Source organism: Corythoichthys intestinalis, chromosome 15 (assembly GCF_030265065.1).
Source record: "Corythoichthys intestinalis isolate RoL2023-P3 chromosome 15, ASM3026506v1, whole genome shotgun sequence".
Lineage (NCBI taxonomy): Eukaryota > Metazoa > Chordata > Actinopteri > Syngnathiformes > Syngnathidae > Corythoichthys > Corythoichthys intestinalis.
The window spans coordinates 35,332,651-35,350,693 of NC_080409.1; the positions used below are offsets into that span (position 1 = coordinate 35,332,651).

The window sequence follows — 18,043 nt, forward strand, 5'->3', positions numbered from 1 at the left end:
TGAGCATGGTGTGCGCGTCCGTAGAATGTCCACGATCTCGACGGTCCTCCTCTGACCTCAGCTCGCCCGTCTTTATAACTTAAGGTGACAATTATCATTATTGTAACATCGCCAAAGAAATCGCCAGCTTCGTCAGGTTTTTAATCATTTATTTCAGAACTTGTCCAACACAACATGCTTACTTTCCGCCACAGCTCACGCCAGCAACAGAACACGAAGAGTATAAGTAAAAACTCTAATGCACCTCTCTTTCCTCTGTCGCGTCAGCCACGTGGTGTGTTCAGGTACACCACGCAAAACACATCCGCCACATTAGAACCCGATTCGTTACATTATTACAGGTATTAATACCGTATTGGCCCGAATATAAGACGGTGTTTTTTGCATTGAAATAAGACTGAAAAAGAGAGGATCGTCTTATATTCGCGGTCTAGACATCATACCCATTCACGACGCTAGATGGTGCCAGATATCATTGAAGCGATGTTCTGTCATGACAGATCTCAGCTATTCTCCCCATTCACGACGCTAGATGGCGCCAGATATCATTGAAGCGATGTTCTGTCATGACAGATATCAGTTACTCTCAAGTTTAACCAGTTTCCATTGTTTTATTGCAATGTTTTTCCTTATTCAGATTTGTTTCAAGACTACAGTTACAGTTAGACTTCACTTTGATGGTTAATGTAGTTATTGCAATTTTGTTGTTGTATCACAATAGATTGGTTTTTTTACATTTCAAAAACCAGAAGCCATTAATTTACGAATGTAATTGCACTTTAGCTTACATATTTAAATGTTCAGATAATAAGATTTGAATGAGGCAAAATAACATGCTTTTTCTCTCAAATATATTGTTACAATCATTTGTTTCGGATGTACTGTAATTATTTTCTGTATAAAAATTAATTTGGTGTTCAAAAAGTCTTTTTTCAAACTTGAGTCTTGAAAAAGACAGGGTCGTCTTATAATCAGGGCCGTCTTATATTCGGGCCAATATGGTGGTATTATTATTATTATTATTATTATTATTATTACTATTATTATATTGTTTTTCTGATTTTTAGTCAGAATTTATTTGTTTTGCTCTGTGTCATTGCTATTTGCAATAGTACCAGCAGTATTTATGAAAGATTTAGTGAACGTTTCCGGCTGTGGAATGAATTAATGGAATTATAGTGTATTCTTATGGGCAAATCCTGCTCGTTATACGACCATTTCGACTTACAAGCAAGGTCCTAGAACGAATTAACTTCGTATGTAGAGATACCACTGTACGATCCAAATCCAATTTCAAAGCACACTCTCTTCCATGACAGTTTGCTGTATGAATGAGAGTTTGTGTTGAAAGGAGACTCTAGGCTTTGGGGCAGTTTACATGGCGACTCTGCGACACAAAGACGCAATGACTGTGTTGCGGAGTCGCCTTGTGTACATATGGTGTCTGCGAAGACGAAAAATTCTGAATCCTGCCTCCAAAGTGGAAGAATTCGATTGGGGGGATTGAGGGGGGCTTCCTCCGCATGCATGTCAAAGGCTCCAGCGGCGCGAATCCGCGCCGATAACGTCAGCACTCATACACGTCACATTCGGCGTGCGCAGCACTGCTAGTAAGCATTAAAAACAGCAGATATGGCGGAATTTCGGCTTTAATTTACTGTTTTAATAATATCTTTAAATATGTTGAATGTTTCCATTTTTGTGTATTTTTCAACAAAAGAAAAATGCCATCACTTCGAGTGGGTGGGCATTTTTTTTTCCCGGGCTGAGGAACTTTGATCGGGTCAAAGTGCATCATTCGATGTCGCCTTGTAAATCTGCACTACACCTAGCCTGGCATGAAGACTACATCATTTTCATGCGGAATTGCAACATTGTTCGAATTGAGACGGGCCCATATAAATGCAAACATGAAATTTTTCGTCTTCTCGGAGAGTCACCATGTAAACGGCCCCTTTTATATGAATGGGTTTATGTGTGTGGTATTGTTTATTAAAAGAAAGCCAGCAACTCAACCTTAGTGTAGCAGTGAACGTCTCTGTCTCTTGCTGTGATCACTGGCGTGCGCAGCCTCACATTGCATACAAACAAGGACCCAAATTAGACTTCTGCTGGCAAAAATCGATGCTCAGATTTGTTGGCGCTAATTTATTAATCGATTTTAATCGATTAGTTGTGGCAGCCTTGGTATGATGTGTATATTAATTTATTTCCTATTTGAGGAGATGAGGGTGGCTCAGTAGTAGTGGAGTCGTTCACCAACCCAGTGGTGTAGGATTTGATTCTTCCCCCTGATGAACTCGCCTAAGTATCCTTGAGCAAGAACCCCATGTTGCTAAGTGAGGATACAGTGTAAAGCGCTTTGAGGGCCTTATTGGTGGAAAGGCGCTGTACAAGTGTAACCCCGTTTACCATTTTTATTATTTTCTTTTCTTATTTTAAAAAAATAGTGCAAATTCAATTTGATAATCGATTAGTTGTCCATTGGTCGATTTATCGTGGGAGTCCTAAGATGAAGTCGTGTTAAATAACCTGAGTCTATCACACTGTAGATTGTTGTGTATGTGTCTGCATTTTCTTTTATTGTATTTTGAGTTACTCATCTGTCTTAATAAGAATCTGTCCTCAGAGGTATACATACCAGTTAAATGAATAGAAACACATTCTCAGCACAACAGTTTTTGTATAAAACAGGATCTGATCAGTCACAAGTCGATCATAAGACAGCTTAATAGGACCTCTGAAGGGGAATTGATCCTACACCAGCTGTGCAAAAAACAATTTTGGTGTACCTCCAGTAGTGCCCGCTTACAATAGTGTGTTTATTCAGAGAGTAGAATTCAACATTGTGTTGGAAAGCAATGTGACATTTCAACACCCCCGTAATGCCAAAAGTAGGAGGTCTGATTAACTAAAAAGTCAAAATACCACGTGTGCCTAACACATCTCTGTTGTGGACCACATTGTAATTATGTTTCCTAAGGAGGGCTATTGTGTCGACCAACCCATATAAATATTTAACAAATTTGAACTACAGCTGCCACCATTAATCGATGACTATTCCACAACTGTTTGATTAGCAAATGACTCAAAAACTACTGTGATAGTAGATGAATCGTTTAGAGACATTGTTGGCCTAAAAACTGTCCAAATCCTGTATTTCAGCCTCTTAATGGCATTTTTTTCTTCTTTTTCTTTTTTATTTATTTGGGCATCGTGACCACTGTTGAACAGAACCGGGGTGGAACAGAACACAAAATAATGTGTTGGGTCTGTGTCAAAACACTTACTGTATTGTTCCGCAACCTTCTTTTGTATCTGCCTGAGAATTTTCACACCGTACGGGAAGCTCATCTACATCTCACGCTTTCGTTCAATGTGTCTCCACAGTGGTCGAGCTCAGCCGGGGTATCTCCATGCTCCTCTTCCCGGCGAGTACTGAAGCGCGGCTGAAGTCGTCGCATCAGTGGCGGTGGTAGCGGGCCGGTGGAGTCACACGAAGATGAGCAAAGTGAACTTCCACAACAACAAAGCCATGCAGGACCGCCGCTGCGTCTGTGTCTTTCTGCCCAACGACGATACGCTCAATGTCATAGTCAGTGTGAGTGTAACATGCACGCCGTAGTTCAGTGATTTGCAAACACTCTAAAACACCAGGAATCCATTCTCTTGACCTGTCCCAAAAAAAAAAAAAAAAAGATAGCAAAATGACTGGTCCTGTGGGATATGCTTCATATCTCCTGAACCAAAACAGATCTTTCAAAATAATAGTTTAAATTAAAATAGAGTAAAAATGCTCTTCATTGATGAATAGGACCCTTTAAAGGACACTCATTTACAGTTACTCATTGGCTGCCATTGGGATCTTTTCTGCCAGCCACTTCCAGTTATAATGGATTGGACGTCTATTAGCGTCAATGACACAAAACATGAGCATTCACAGGCAGTCTTCTCAGAATATATGAAACGGATGTCCATCGTTGTCAATGGCAGACAATGTTTTCAAACTAAAAATGATAAGTTGACACAAATTTTTAAATGGACTATCATGTAAGATTATAAGCCATTTGTTAGCAATATATAAACGTCTTCAAAAAATAGTCTTAGTCTAATAGCATAGTCTTGAAATACAGTTAGCAGTGAATTGGGACACGTTTTGTTCACATATCGACCGTGATATGTCACCACTTCGCTTTCAACGGTATCACTCGACGTGGTTAAAATGTGGTCAAAATCTATACATTACTTTTTATACAGTGGTACCTCTACTTACAAACGTCTCTACATACGGAATTTTCAGGTTACGGCAAACCTCAACGTGAAAATATTGCCTCTTGTAACAATAGAAATTTCAGGACACGAAAGGCAAAAATGCAGTAAGGGCTGCTACCCGCTGGGTTGTTAATCTTACTTTAAAAAAGTAAGTAGTTACAGTTACAAATTATTTCTCCCCAAAATTAATTGAGTTAGTAACTCAGTTACCTCATTGTAAGAGTAATTAGCTACGCAGCAAAGTAACTGATATTACTTTTCATGTCCTACACGTTATTACATTATACTAGTACATTCTATAACATCTTTCACATTTAAAAAAATTATATTAACTGATTGAATTTTTTTTTTTTGTTCCAAAAAACCCCCTCAAAAAACGGGGGTCACACTTTTTACATTTTCTTTTTAAAAAATGTCACCTATATAGGAGTGTAATGGTAGACAAAGTTTAAAAAGTTTAACTTTCAAATGCTATGGGGAAAAAAAAACGGCTTTTTGTTTTTCCTGTTGTACTGAACCCAAACCGAACCGTGACCCCCATACCGAGGTACATACTTAGCCGTGACTTGTGTTTATAGTCACACCCATAATATATATACCGTAATTATAAGACTATAAGCCTCTTTTTTCCCTCATTTTGAAACCTGTGGCTTATAGTCCAGTGCATCTTATTCGTTGATTCATTTGGGTAACAATTTATTTGACAGTGGCGTCATAAGACTGCCATAAGACCGTCATAACTGTGACATGACACTATCATGGGCATTAATGGATGCTTATGACACATGTCATTAAGCATCATCTGGCAAATTATGCCACTAACTCCATTTATGTTCAGCTCGGATCTTTTACATCTTTTCAAAAGTGAGATAATTTGCCGGATGACACAAAATGAAAATCTGTCATGAGCATTCATTAATGCTAATGGCAGTGATGGTCCCCTGACAGTTTTATGGCGTCACTGTCAAAGTGTTACCAAATAACATTGCTAGCGGTTAATGAAACAACTGGATGAGTAACTGAAGAAATAATTAGCCCAGAACACGATTATTGATTGTTATTTACATCTGCAGGGCTGCAGTGCATGCTAGGAGGCATGTTGGACAACAACAGTGTTGGCAGCAGGTTGCAACAGAGATTGACTGTCTCATGGCAGTAATGGCCAAATGAAGCTTCTTGAAGCAATGATGCTTTGCAGCCATTTGGTTCAAAGCTTCATGGTGGTTCATTTAGTCTTATGACAGTTTTATGATGCCGCTGTCAAATAAAGTGTTACCAGTTAATATAGTCCAGTGCGGCTTATCTATGAACAAATAACGTTTTCGTGTCAAATTTGGTGGGTAGCGGCTTAAAGTCAGGTGCGCCTTATAGTCCGAAAATTACGGTAGATATATTTTTCAATACGCAGGTGACGCTCTGAATGCTAATGCTAACGAGAACACGAATGCTATGTTAACGCTCCGAGCCACCTACCCAATCCACATCCCGTTTGCAATTGCGTCACCACCTCCTTCAGGTTTGGGGCATTAACAGGGAAAACTCTTCTCTACTTACAGAACTTTCAGTTTACAAAACTACTTACAGAACCAATTAATTTCGTAAGTGTAGTCACCACTGTATTTTGTATAAGTTGGAGTAGAGATACCCCGATCTGATCAAGTGATCAGAAATCGGGCCAATTTTTCAGAGGATCGGCATCGAGTAAAAAGGAAAATAATTTACAGAAAAATATGGAATATTTTAGAGATGGTTTGAATTGCGATTAATTAATTTTTAAGCTGTGATTAACTCCATTAAAAATTTTAATCGTTTGACAGCCCTAATATAATATATATATACTGTATATACGTTTCATAGTCCACAACACTCCCGAAAAAAGCGGAAGAGGAAGTACTGTAAACATTACAGGACTGTAACATGTTTGGTACCTATGTTCAAAAAAAAAAAAAAAAAAAAGACTTTGGGACTCTGTATTGACAGATTCTCAAAACCTGGTGACTTGGACTCGGACTCAGGTGCAAAAATATGCTACTTTAGAGTTATTTGAAGCCATCAACAGAGTGTATTTTTGTTTTTGTTCATTTTAATTGTATTAATGTTATTTTTGTTAACATTTTAATCATTTTAAATGTATTTATTCATACAAAATAGATATAAAATATTAATCATGTCCATTGTCCACCACATGTGGACATCAGATTTTGACCCAAGTTGTCCACACTTGTATCCCAAATGTTAATATTTTGCCCTATAAAGAGTTAAAATCTATGTAATTTAACTCATTGCCTGTCATTGACAAGGACAGACATCCAATTAATTTAAACTGGCAATGATAGGCTAGCCAATGAGTTAAATGAGTACCCTGTCGAGGGTTAAGGACGATCTCTAATTCAATGTTCTGACATTAATCATTTTTAAAAAGTAACTTTTTTTTAATGTTAAAAGAAATTGTAAGATTGGGTTGTTATAATCTCAACACAATCATCTCCTCCTTAGGTAAAGACCCTGTGCCAGGAACTGTTGGTCCAGGTGTGTGACCTTCTGAGGCTGAAGGACTGCCACCTATTTGGACTCAGCGTTATTCAAAGTGAGTCCACATTCTATTCATCTGCTGTTCCTCTCTCTTTACTTGACTCACAGGAGGCGGCCTCAGGGGGGGTCAAACCATGCCCATTGTGAACACTGACCCGTTAAAAACTTTTGTAGCGTGGCATTTTTTCTTCTTGGCTGGGAAAAGCGCAATGGGCCCTAAATGTAGCATGTCTCACCTAGCTGTCATGGTGTTCTCCATGTACCCGGGCCTGCTCATCATGACTAACTCCATTGTGCGGCCAAGAAGGGTCATATCAGCCACTGCGCGTGGGTGTGTCTGTCTTGTTTTGTGTGTGAGTGTGTGGTTTTATTGAGTAGATTCAGTGCTGCTAATTTATGGATTTTTTCAGGCTAAGGATTTACACACACGCATACAGTATCCCATAATAAAATATGCACATCTGTGGTTATATATCACTTTTATACCAAATTTTAATATTGTGGCCGACATGACCCAAATGTGTCCGCATACAGTATCTACAGTCAGTAAGTGTTTTTGGGATTTTAGAAAAAGTTTTTTTTTATTTTTATTTTTTAAGTTTTTTAAATTACAGCTAAACAGGCACTTGCCCTATAAAGAGTTAAGCGCCTCAAAAAATGATTCAATTAGTCGATTAATGGTTGCAGCCCTAGTGTGCAGATGACAGTGACGCTGGTGGGCAAGTGCAAAGGTAGACAGAATGTTACAAAAAAATGTTGTTTTCAGACAGATGGCGTCCAGATGAGCCAATGACTGGCTGGCCAGCGCACTGGCTCGGAGCCAGTGGGTCTGATTGTAGGACATTCTTTAAGTGTTTGTCTCAGCAGCGTCAAATCCCCAATGCAAACAACGGCCACCCAGCCGCTTTGTGACACTCACTGACCCCTTACCCCACCTCAAGCCCACCTCATATTCTCAGCTGGGGTCACCACACTAGTCGCCGTTCCGTCTCACTTCTGACTCCACTGTCTGCCCAGATAACAAAATATTACTGGAGCGGACATGGGCCAGATGTAATGCAAATTTCAACCCAATTTCGTAAAACGGATCCGCTCCAGTGTCTTTTTGAACAGTGGCTCAAAGTCAGTAGGGAGTCACTTGCCGGATCAGCAACCAGTTTTGGGCCAGAACTGGTCCAAAGGAGCAGACACTACATTAATGTATAGCCCGGATGTGACACACATGTTACCCAATCTGGGCCAGATTTGTATCAAAACAGTTTTCAATATTAATTTTGGGGTCCATTTTGTTCAGTGTATCATATTGTAATGTGTTTATATTGCAAATTAAATTTATCTAGCGTCTATTCAAAACAATAATGACAACACTTCGTTTTCATGCCAGTTATTAATGCTAACATATTAATGCACCATAACAATACAACATTGTTTTTTCAGAAACTATTTTAATTGGAACAAGCAGCTCCACAGTAAAGATGACCCATTTTTTCTATTTATTAAGGTTCTGGGGTGACGGGGGACCTAAGTGCAGAGACAGGCAAACTGGCAGTGGTAACAAGAGTTCATTGATGATGAAAGGGAGTGGCAGATAGTGTCCAAAGAATCGGGTGGGCAGTTTGGTTATACGGGCAGGCAGGCGTTCGAGCAAACAAATTACAGGATCTAGGGGGGAAAAAAAACAAAAATGTGCTCAGTATCAGGATTGCAAGATTCTTTGTTAGTTGAAAGTCACATCGATGAGTTGTTGATCTGGCGATGATGTGAGGCCAAGGACCAGTTTAAGTAAGCTGCTGACGATGATCAGCGGCACCTGGTTCCAGGCTCACACATCTGTGCAATCAAGGCAGTGACACAGATACACAAAACACGAGGAGGAGGGGCTCAGTGTGAATAATAGTATTCAAACATTGAAACATTTACAGCAACACAAGAGTAAATGCGTTCTCCTTCCATATGTTGTTATGCAACAAATTTTGAATAACTTAACTTGGAGAAATGGCAGATCACTTGAATACACAAGCCATTTTATATACATATACATATCCGTATGCCGAGATGATGTGTCCTGAATCCTGCGTGTTCTCCTGTTTAGTGTCGCAGTGGACACACGCCTTCAAGGTGTGCGCTGTTGTGACGTCACATGTCGACCGTTAAATTTCAGATTTTTAGCGCATCCGGTCTGCACGGTTTGCCCCGGATCATTGCGTAACCTATTATTTGGACGGTCAGATTGATGATCCCCGCCGCATCTGGCGCACTGACGTTCAGCGGGCGTGATTGCTATGTGGATCTGGCGAGCTGACTCCAGATCCGGCGCAAAATCACCTACCATCGGGGTGGCTATGTCCAGACTAGCATGGATAAATACTTAAAAAAAAAAAAAAAAAGTTTGTTTATACTTTTATGTACTGTAATAGAGTTGTGATTATGGAATTTCAGCAATGATGAAATTATTTCATGAGAAAAGTCATTTGTTGTCATTATTACACGTCCAATAAAAAGACTTATTATATCACCACATTTTTTCTTGTTATCTGAAACCTGTTTATTTTTTCTTCATCATGTCAGATATTGTCATTGACAATGAATAAAACTCCTTGAAGTGACAATAGGCTAATTTGGTTTCATCTGTGGGATATACATTATGTGTCAATGCTATCATCACTGTCTTAATTAGTAATTACAATAAAATTTAGGAATAAAAAATGTATCTCAATTTCTATAGTTTTTTTCTAAATCAGGCATTCTGTCACAAATTCTTGCTTGTTGGATAAATATACTTGAACAAAATAACAAGTCATATCACAATAACAAAAAAAATATTTTTTTTCAGTTTGAGCTGGTCATTTTATACTTATAAGGGAATGTTGCGTGAATAGCATTGTGGCTGTTAAATAAGAAATGTCTAACTTAAATATGTCTCGTTTTGTATTATATTAAAGATTTGCCTTAATTTCAGTAGGCAGTTATGATTGAGCCCTCATAAGACCTGCCTAGCAACAAGTGACCCTGGATAGACAACATGCTCCTAGAGTATGTGTTTAGTGCAAAAAATATTTTAGATACAGTGCTGCTCGAAAGTTTGTGAACCCCACAGCGATGGTCAGATTTTTTGTAAAAAAAACTAAAATAACCTTATTAAATGTTAAGTTATACCCAAATCCACAATACTGACATTCCAAATAATGGACTGAAACAAAAGAAATAGTTATATTGTCATTCTTTATTTAACAAAAGTGGTTGATTTAAGAAAAACTCAGATATCATGTGTGCAAAAGTATGTGAACCCCTTCAGTTAATAGGATATTGCGCCTCCTTTTGCAGAGATTACCTCAACCAAACGGTTTCTGTAGTGACTAATCAGCCTCTCACATCTACTTTGGGGGATTTTTGCCCATTCTTCCTTGCAGAACGCAGTCAGTTGAGAGAGGTTTGATGGGCGTCTGGCATGAACTGCTCGCTTCAGGTCCCGCCACAGCATTTCAATGGGATTTAGGTCAGGACTTTGACTGGGCCAGTCCAGAACACGAATCTTCTTCTTTTTCAGCCATTCCTTGGTTGTATTGCTGGAATGCTTTGGATCATTATCATGTTGCATGATCCACCTTCTGCCAAGCTTTAACTTCAAAACAGATGGCGTCAGGTTATGTTCTAGGATTTGACAATATTCCTCAGAATTCATGATTCCCTGGACTATGTGGAGTTGTCCAGGTCCTGAGGATGAAAAGCTAGCCCAGATCTTGACATTCCCACCTCCATGCTTCACTGTTGGGAGAAGGTTCTTTTGGTGGTATGCAGTGTTGACTTTTCGCCAGACATGGCGGTTTTGGTTGTGACCAAACAGTTCAATTTTGCACCTACATCAGTTGATGAAAACTCTTTTTAATTTAGTCTCGACAACACAACTGTTAAAAAAACAAAAAAAAACTACTGAATTGATTGATTAGGAAATCAGGTTGAAATAATAGAAAATTCCAAAATGTTGAGGGGGTTCACAAACTTTTGAGCAGCACTGTATGAAGTTTTAGAATTGAATCCAGGAGTATTAAGGTTATTTTCTAATTTTTTAGAAAGGAATAAAAAAATAATCAAACCAACAAACCCCTAAAAAGGTTGTGAAGTTAACATGTGTCTTTCTTCGTGCAGATAATGAACACATTTACATGGAGCTGGATCAGAAACTGTCAAAGTACTGCCCCAAAGAATGGAAGAAAGAAGCCAGCAAGGTAACCACACTGTAAATCTTCTACCTGCATTCCTCTGACGCATGAGTCAGCTACGCTCCAGGATGGTCGACTTTTTAAGTTTTTGTAATGTATTTTTTTTGTGTTTTATTATTTTCTCAAATATCAGGAACATTAAAAAAAATCACTATTTGTATACCAAAATAATTTGTTTTCACATGAAGGTCATTTATAGTAGGTGTTGTCTGTCCTTTGTCAAATATAAACTTGTTCCGGTCAAGATGCACTCTTCCACCACGTTTTACAACTGTGCAGTTCATTGAGTCCCTGAATAAAGGAGGACAGATTCTGGTGAATAATAGTGTAATAAACCCTTCTCTAGGGAATCGACCAGTTTGGCCCGCCGATGATCATCCACTTCAGAGCTCAGTATTATGTGGAAAACGGACGCTTGATCAGGTAAGACTGGCTTCCTCATATTATCGTTGCTGCCCGCTAGCACACTAACAGATCTGTGATGTGTGTAATTTTAGCGACCGCGCCGCCAGGTACTATTACTATTGGCACCTGAGGAAACAGGTGCTACTCTCACAGTGCATTCAGAGAGAAGAAGCATACTTCCTACTGGCGGCCTTCGCCCTGCAGGCTGACTTGGGCAACTTCAAACGGAACAAGCACTTTGGCAAATACTTTGAACCCGAAGCTTACTTTCCCCCCTGGGTGAGTGCACCTAACTGGCCCTTTGTTTTGTAGGGGTGTAACAGCACACTGAAATGTGTCAATGGTTTGATTCAGTTTTTTGCAGTACTCTATTTGATTCATTTTCAGTACAAAAAAAACAAACTTAAACGCTTGTATTATTTATTTGTTATATTTTTTTATTATGTATTTTGGATTTATCCTTTTGCCTGTATCAATTGGTAACTTTACCAGGGTGGCCAAAAACTGTTCCCAAACAGGAGACCGTTTTGAGGTGGGAGGGTTTTCAAGCTCTGCTTGAATTTATCACACCTGCAACCTACCGAAGCAAGCAAGTGAACCAAACTAAACCGAAAACACAAAACCAAAACGGTTCAATACATCCATGTGATCTGTTACACCTCTAGTGTTTTTTTTTTGTACTCACACATCCTCCTTATTCATTATTCTGTACTGCCACATTGAGCACACTGATGATTAACTCATTCCCATTGGTGGTGATAGACATACGAATGGTTGACAGGCAAGACTAGCGTATGGCAGGTCATTGTGAGTGCAGAATTTTTAACTCATTGGCTGACATTGAAAAGTTTTATTTTGGTCATTAGAGGTGACACACTTATTTTTGCATGTGTTTCCTTGGGTCATGAAACCACACCCGTCTAATTGCGCCACACTTCCTGCAATCTCCCTTCTTATCACAACACCCTACAGGAAATGACTAAAAAAACGAAAGAAACCGGGGCAAACCTCAACAACCACATGAATAAACAAAACCATGTCCCCATTCTCTTCTTTCACTATTCTTGAATTTAAAACCAAATTTGACGTTTTTACTTGTCTTCTTACCCAGGTGATAACCAAACGTGGTCGCGACTACATTCTGAGACATATCCCCAACATGCACAAGGACCAGTTTGCCCTCACAGCCTCTGAGGCGCATCTCAAGTACATCAAGGAGTGCGCGCAGCTCGACGATGTCACCGTCCATTACTACAGACTCTACAAAGTAAGTAAATATCATTAAAGATGGACAGTGCTGAATTAAAGTGTGTAGGACAGGATTAAAAAAGTCTTAAATAGCATTATTATGTGAATTAGAATTATATTTTGAAACGATTCGATGATACACAACAATTTGGCAAAGCGCTGATGACGAGAAATTAGTGTTTTAATCTGCCGTCTAGCCAGACCTACCATTATAGGGCTCTAGCGTCCCCAACAGGTGGATGACGTCAGCGGGAGAATGGTTTCATCTGATTTAGTATGCAGCCCATTGAGGGGCAATTATTCATAACGAGGAACATGCGACGAAGAGAGCCGCAAAATGTCATTGTTTCAGTCTCTCTACTCCAATATTTTTAAAGGATATTCTTTTTATCGCAGTATTTTTCCAAATTGCTAAATAAACGGTACAGTCATGACAAATGACAATCTTCTTCTAAATGGAATATGAAATAATAAAAATGCATTTATTCAGTACGACATGGCAAAATTACTCAATAATGGTAAAAACTGTCGACTTCACCTTTACTGTTGCACCTCCTACACACGACGCTATATTATGCCGCCGTAGTTAGTCAGGCTTTTGACATTTCCCTGCCCCCCGGCTTCGGAGAATGTAAACAAACCAAGAGGCGTGACAGCTACCCGACATACTAACCCGAACTGAGTGACGTCTCAAAGTTTTATTTTTGCTTTCGAAGCGAAAAATCACACAAAACTAGCCCGGATAATGTCACACTGCCGCGGGGTTGTCAATTGTCTTCGACGATCGGCAACCCGCCCGGCGGAGAGCAAGTTACAGTTCGTTCCCCTGCCACTACGGACAGGAGAGCTCGCCAGGGAGGCAGCTGGGGAGTAGCGCCGGACAAACCGGCCGACGTCGGAGGAACGAGTAGCTGCCACATGGTCAACACGAATATAATGAAAAATAATGCTTTATTAGACGGCAACGACATAAACAAAGAGCAGCATGCAGTTGTTGTGCAGCTAACATGACAGACAGAATGTGTCTTAGAAGATTTTTTCTACCTGCCCATCCATGATGAAAGGTAAGTAAATAGTCCTTTATTTTTGCAATCTCTGTATTCGCGGCCATTTTTAACACAAAGTTGCAATTTCTGATGGGGTTGAAAATTTAACAGAACACCGGTCACATGAAGAGGGCAATAAACCGAGTATAGTGCTCTCCCGGCGGGGGGATGTGCGACAAGCTGCCGGTGTTGTCAGCCGAGTCGACAAGGAGCATGTCAGCCACAAAATGCAAGCCACCTACGTATTAAAATGATCCCAGTATTTAACATAATACAAAACATGATGTTTACTCACTTCCTCGTAAGTCTAATGGTCTCATAGTAGTAGGGCTTGTTTTGGCTAACATCCACCGGTGAATGGGAACCTTTTGAAACCCCCAAAAGGCTCACACGCCTCTCCCTGGTGCGGGAAAATTTTTCTGCAGCTGTTTGGCTGGCGTGATGCGAAAAATAAACGAATTAATCCATAAAATCAGCTGAATCCTTAGTCCTTCTCATACAACAGTACGGCTGGACAGTGAAGAGGACTCCTTCTATTGTACACGTCACAGCGCCCTCTTTCTCAACTCGAGACTGGAGCCGGAAGTCACTCATTTTCATGGTGCGGGATTAAAAAAAACTAAATAAATATAGCGATCGCTTCCACACACACATCCAAGCGGTCCATTTCATTCAGGAGTATAAAATACCGCGGAAAATATGAAAAAAACATGCTTTTTGCTGTTTTAGGCACTTTAAGATATGTGGATGTCTTTAATCATTAATCAGCCTCAGTTTTTTGACATCGTCTGACGATTTAACTTTGATTTAGGACAAGAAAGAAGTGGAGGCATCTCTCACTTTAGGACTGACGTTACGTGGGATTCAAATATTCCAGGTACAATCCTTCATCTGGATTGGATTCACTGCTTTATGCGCGTATGATCATTTAATCCTGAAGTATAGCAGTGAGCGGCCTTATTAATCTTTGCTCTATGTTTGCAGAACATCGGCTCCGTGAGGCAGCTTTTGTATGACTTCCCGTGGACCAATGTGGGGAAGCTCGTTTTCGTGGTGAGTCACATATGCCATCAAATCATCCTAAGCCTCTTCTGGCGAGGCTTCGTTTCTCTTTCATGGTGTTGTGCCTCAGCCCCATGAGGCCTCTGGAACGAATCGAGGAATTAGGAAGGCTTTTCCTGCCCACACACAAAGTAGACCTACATATAAAATACGACACTACAGTATGTGCACTACCTAAAGGAAACCATGATTGGGTCGAATATTGGCACTGTTGAGTCCTGCATTTTTCCCCACAAATTTGGAACATTTAACCCTTTATAGGGCACTTAATGAACTCATTTGCCTCCTAGTCAAAATGGATTAGACGTCTATTGCAGTAAATGGCACTGAAAAATGATCATTTACAGCCGTCCTCCCACTCTGCAAAGTTTTAACGTCTTAATTAGATTATTTTTCTTAAGGCAACACTTGGTAACTTTTATGTTTTAGTCGATTTTAGCGACGCCGGTGGACAAAAGTGGTAGTGTTTTGCCCTAGGGAAGACCGTTTCCCATGAGGACCAGCACACACCCACATAAAAATCCCACGTAAAATCATGATGGTCGCCTGCAGATGGGTTAAACAACATTTCTGTTTTCAGCGGCTGTTTGAAGGACAAAAAGTAATAAGGTAATGAATCCAGTTGTAGCTAAACAATAGCATATGACGGTTAATAACCATGTGGCTTAGTGTGGCGAACCCCCCACCCTTCAGGGTGTCACACCAGCGAGTGAAAGCCAGGCGAATGTTTATTCTGTATATCCTGGTAGCCAACCTTTCCTTTGTCCTCCTCAGACAAAACTTTTTGTCTCAGTTGCTCTGCCATCTTTGCAGAATTCGCGCAGAAGCATTTGCATAGACGTCTGCCTTTATAATAAATGGGGAAAGGGGGAAGTGACGTATGCTGTAAAGCATTTAGCACATTTGTGGGTTTTTTGGTGTGGCAGGATTCCTGCCACCCTCCTCAAAGTTAATTAGTGCCGGTGAAAGCGATACAGACACCCTCAAGATATAAAAGAGGTGTCATTCAACTAGTTTTCAGTCAACATATCATTACAACTGTTATGAAAATATTTTGTAAAGTTGGAAATGGTACCTAGTGTTGCTTTAAATCTAGTCAAAAATGTTCTTTTTTTTTAGTTTTAAAAACCAGTTAACAGATTAATGCGTCAAATTATTCCACTTTAAATATTACTATTTGTTCTTATCAAGCCCATCTAAAAGTTTCTGAATTTTCACCTAAATTTAAAAAAAAAAATCTTTTAAATAATGTTTTGAGCAATATCTTTTCTTGAATTAAAAACATTTCTGACAAACGAGCTTTATTAAAAGATTAAGTATACAAATGTATTGCTTAAAATAAGTCTGTTAAGAAAAATAGCTATTTTTCTTATTTCAAGAAATCTAAGTAGGTAGAATTTACTTTGAGCACTGGCAGATAATTTGACTTATTTCTAGTGGATTTACCCTGAAAACAATGGAATTTCATTTGTTTTTTGGAGGTGTGTTTTTGCAGTGCAGTTCATATAAATTGGATGTCTATCACCATCAATGGTAAGCAATGAGTTAAATACAAACACAAAAAAAATTATAATTTTGAGTATTTTCTCACTAAACCTGTCAGGAAACGGGCAGGCAGGTGGTGTGTAGACCCAAATGCAGGGAAAGGAGGCAATGCAGGTTGACGGTGCAAAATGATTTAATTATGGCAAGTGAAAAACAAAGTACCAACAAATAATGACGAGATTCCAAAAAACACAGCGGCAAACAAAACTCAGGTTACTAACAAAAGGCTGGGTATCAAAACTTACTGAGGGGAACACGAGGGCTTGGAGAGACACGAGAATGCTGACCAGAATGTGGACATGGACGTAGACAGACTTTGACAGTGACGCAACAAGCAGTGAAAAGAAAATGGGAGCTTTTATACACACACGCAGACAAGGGGTAACGAGACAACAAGGAACAGGTGAGCACAGGAAGATACACTAGGAGAAGGTACATCAGGTGAAATCAATGGGCAATCAGAGGGACAAGTCACACTAGGAGAAAACAAACACAAAACCTAACAAAACCCGAATGTATACCTGTTTTGATTTCTATTCATTTGATTTCATTAACATTTTACTACTGTCAAATTTGATTTATTCTTACAAAAATAATAATTCAAAATACAATAGTAAAACACTCAGAAAGCATGGATTCCCAAAGGAGGAATAAGTGACGAAGCTTGGACCTGCACATGGAAATAGACTCAACTGACAGTGCAATTTTGAATGATTCCAACTTGGAAGATGGAGGACAGTTCAGAGTTACAAAATCTAAATGACTGTAAATCTGTGAACTTTGATTTTGTTAGAAAACCAACGGGTAGATTTCTTCTTCTTAGGGAAAGAAGTTTGAGATCCTCCCAGATGGGCTGCCTTCAGCTCGGAAGCTCATCTACTACACCGGGTGCCCCGCACGCTCTCGCCACCTCTTGCAGCTGCTCAGCAACAGCCACCGTCTGTACATGAATCTGCAGCCCGTCCTCAAGCAGGTCCGCCGGCTGGAGGAACACGAAGGTCAGTCAAAGGCGTCCATTTTCTCAAGTCTTTAATATGAATTCCGAAAGTGGAGTTCGAAGTGAACCGATCATTGATCAACGTTTTTTGAAAAGCCTGACTTGCCGATCTAAATTTTCAACATTCCAATCAATCTTGTTTTACTGTAACACAGGGAACATTATCTGTAAATCAAGACTGTTTTTTTAACTGCACGTGCAGCAGTTCTTTAAATACCCCTTATTACCCCGTAAATCTCAAAATAACTATCCAAAAACATGTATTGTAAATCATATTAATACGGTAATTCTCGGATTATAAAATGCTATTTTTTTCCCTCATTTTGAATCCTGCGGTTTATAATCCAGGTTTATTTGTTGATTTATTTGGGTTAATAGGTTTTTTTGGCAGCGGCGTCATAAGACTGTTATGAGACCTTCATAATTATGACACAACACTGCCGTGGGCATTAATGAATGCTTATGACAGATGTCATCTGGTAAATTTTGTCACTAACTCAATTTATGTCCAGCTCAGATCTTTTACATCCATTCAAAATTGAGATAATTTGCCAGAGGACACTAAATGACATCTGTCAGAAGCATTCATTACTGCTCATGATAGTGTCTTGTCAAAATTATGACGGTCTTATAACGCCGCTGTCAAATAAATTCTTACCTGTAATATATTTTGTTGTAAATTAGGCCTGAACAATATTGGAAAAAACAATTGCTGC

The 18,043-nt window shown here is 39.4% G+C and overlaps 1 protein-coding gene across 1 annotated transcript in view; it reads left to right on the forward strand.

Moving 5' to 3' along the window:
• frmd6 (FERM domain containing 6) overlaps positions 1–18,043 on the forward strand; it is a 58,607-nt gene that overhangs the window by 30,403 nt on the left and 10,161 nt on the right. Inside the window, exons 2-10 of the mRNA XM_057858945.1 lie at positions 3,391–3,601; positions 6,769–6,859; positions 10,951–11,030; positions 11,371–11,447; positions 11,522–11,708; positions 12,541–12,696; positions 14,535–14,600; positions 14,708–14,776; positions 17,154–17,328. Coding sequence (XP_057714928.1) covers positions 3,503–3,601; positions 6,769–6,859; positions 10,951–11,030; positions 11,371–11,447; positions 11,522–11,708; positions 12,541–12,696; positions 14,535–14,600; positions 14,708–14,776; positions 17,154–17,328 — 1,000 coding nt within the window. The 5' untranslated portion in view covers positions 3,391–3,502. The remainder of the gene's footprint in view (positions 1–3,390; positions 3,602–6,768; positions 6,860–10,950; positions 11,031–11,370; positions 11,448–11,521; positions 11,709–12,540; positions 12,697–14,534; positions 14,601–14,707; positions 14,777–17,153; positions 17,329–18,043) is intronic.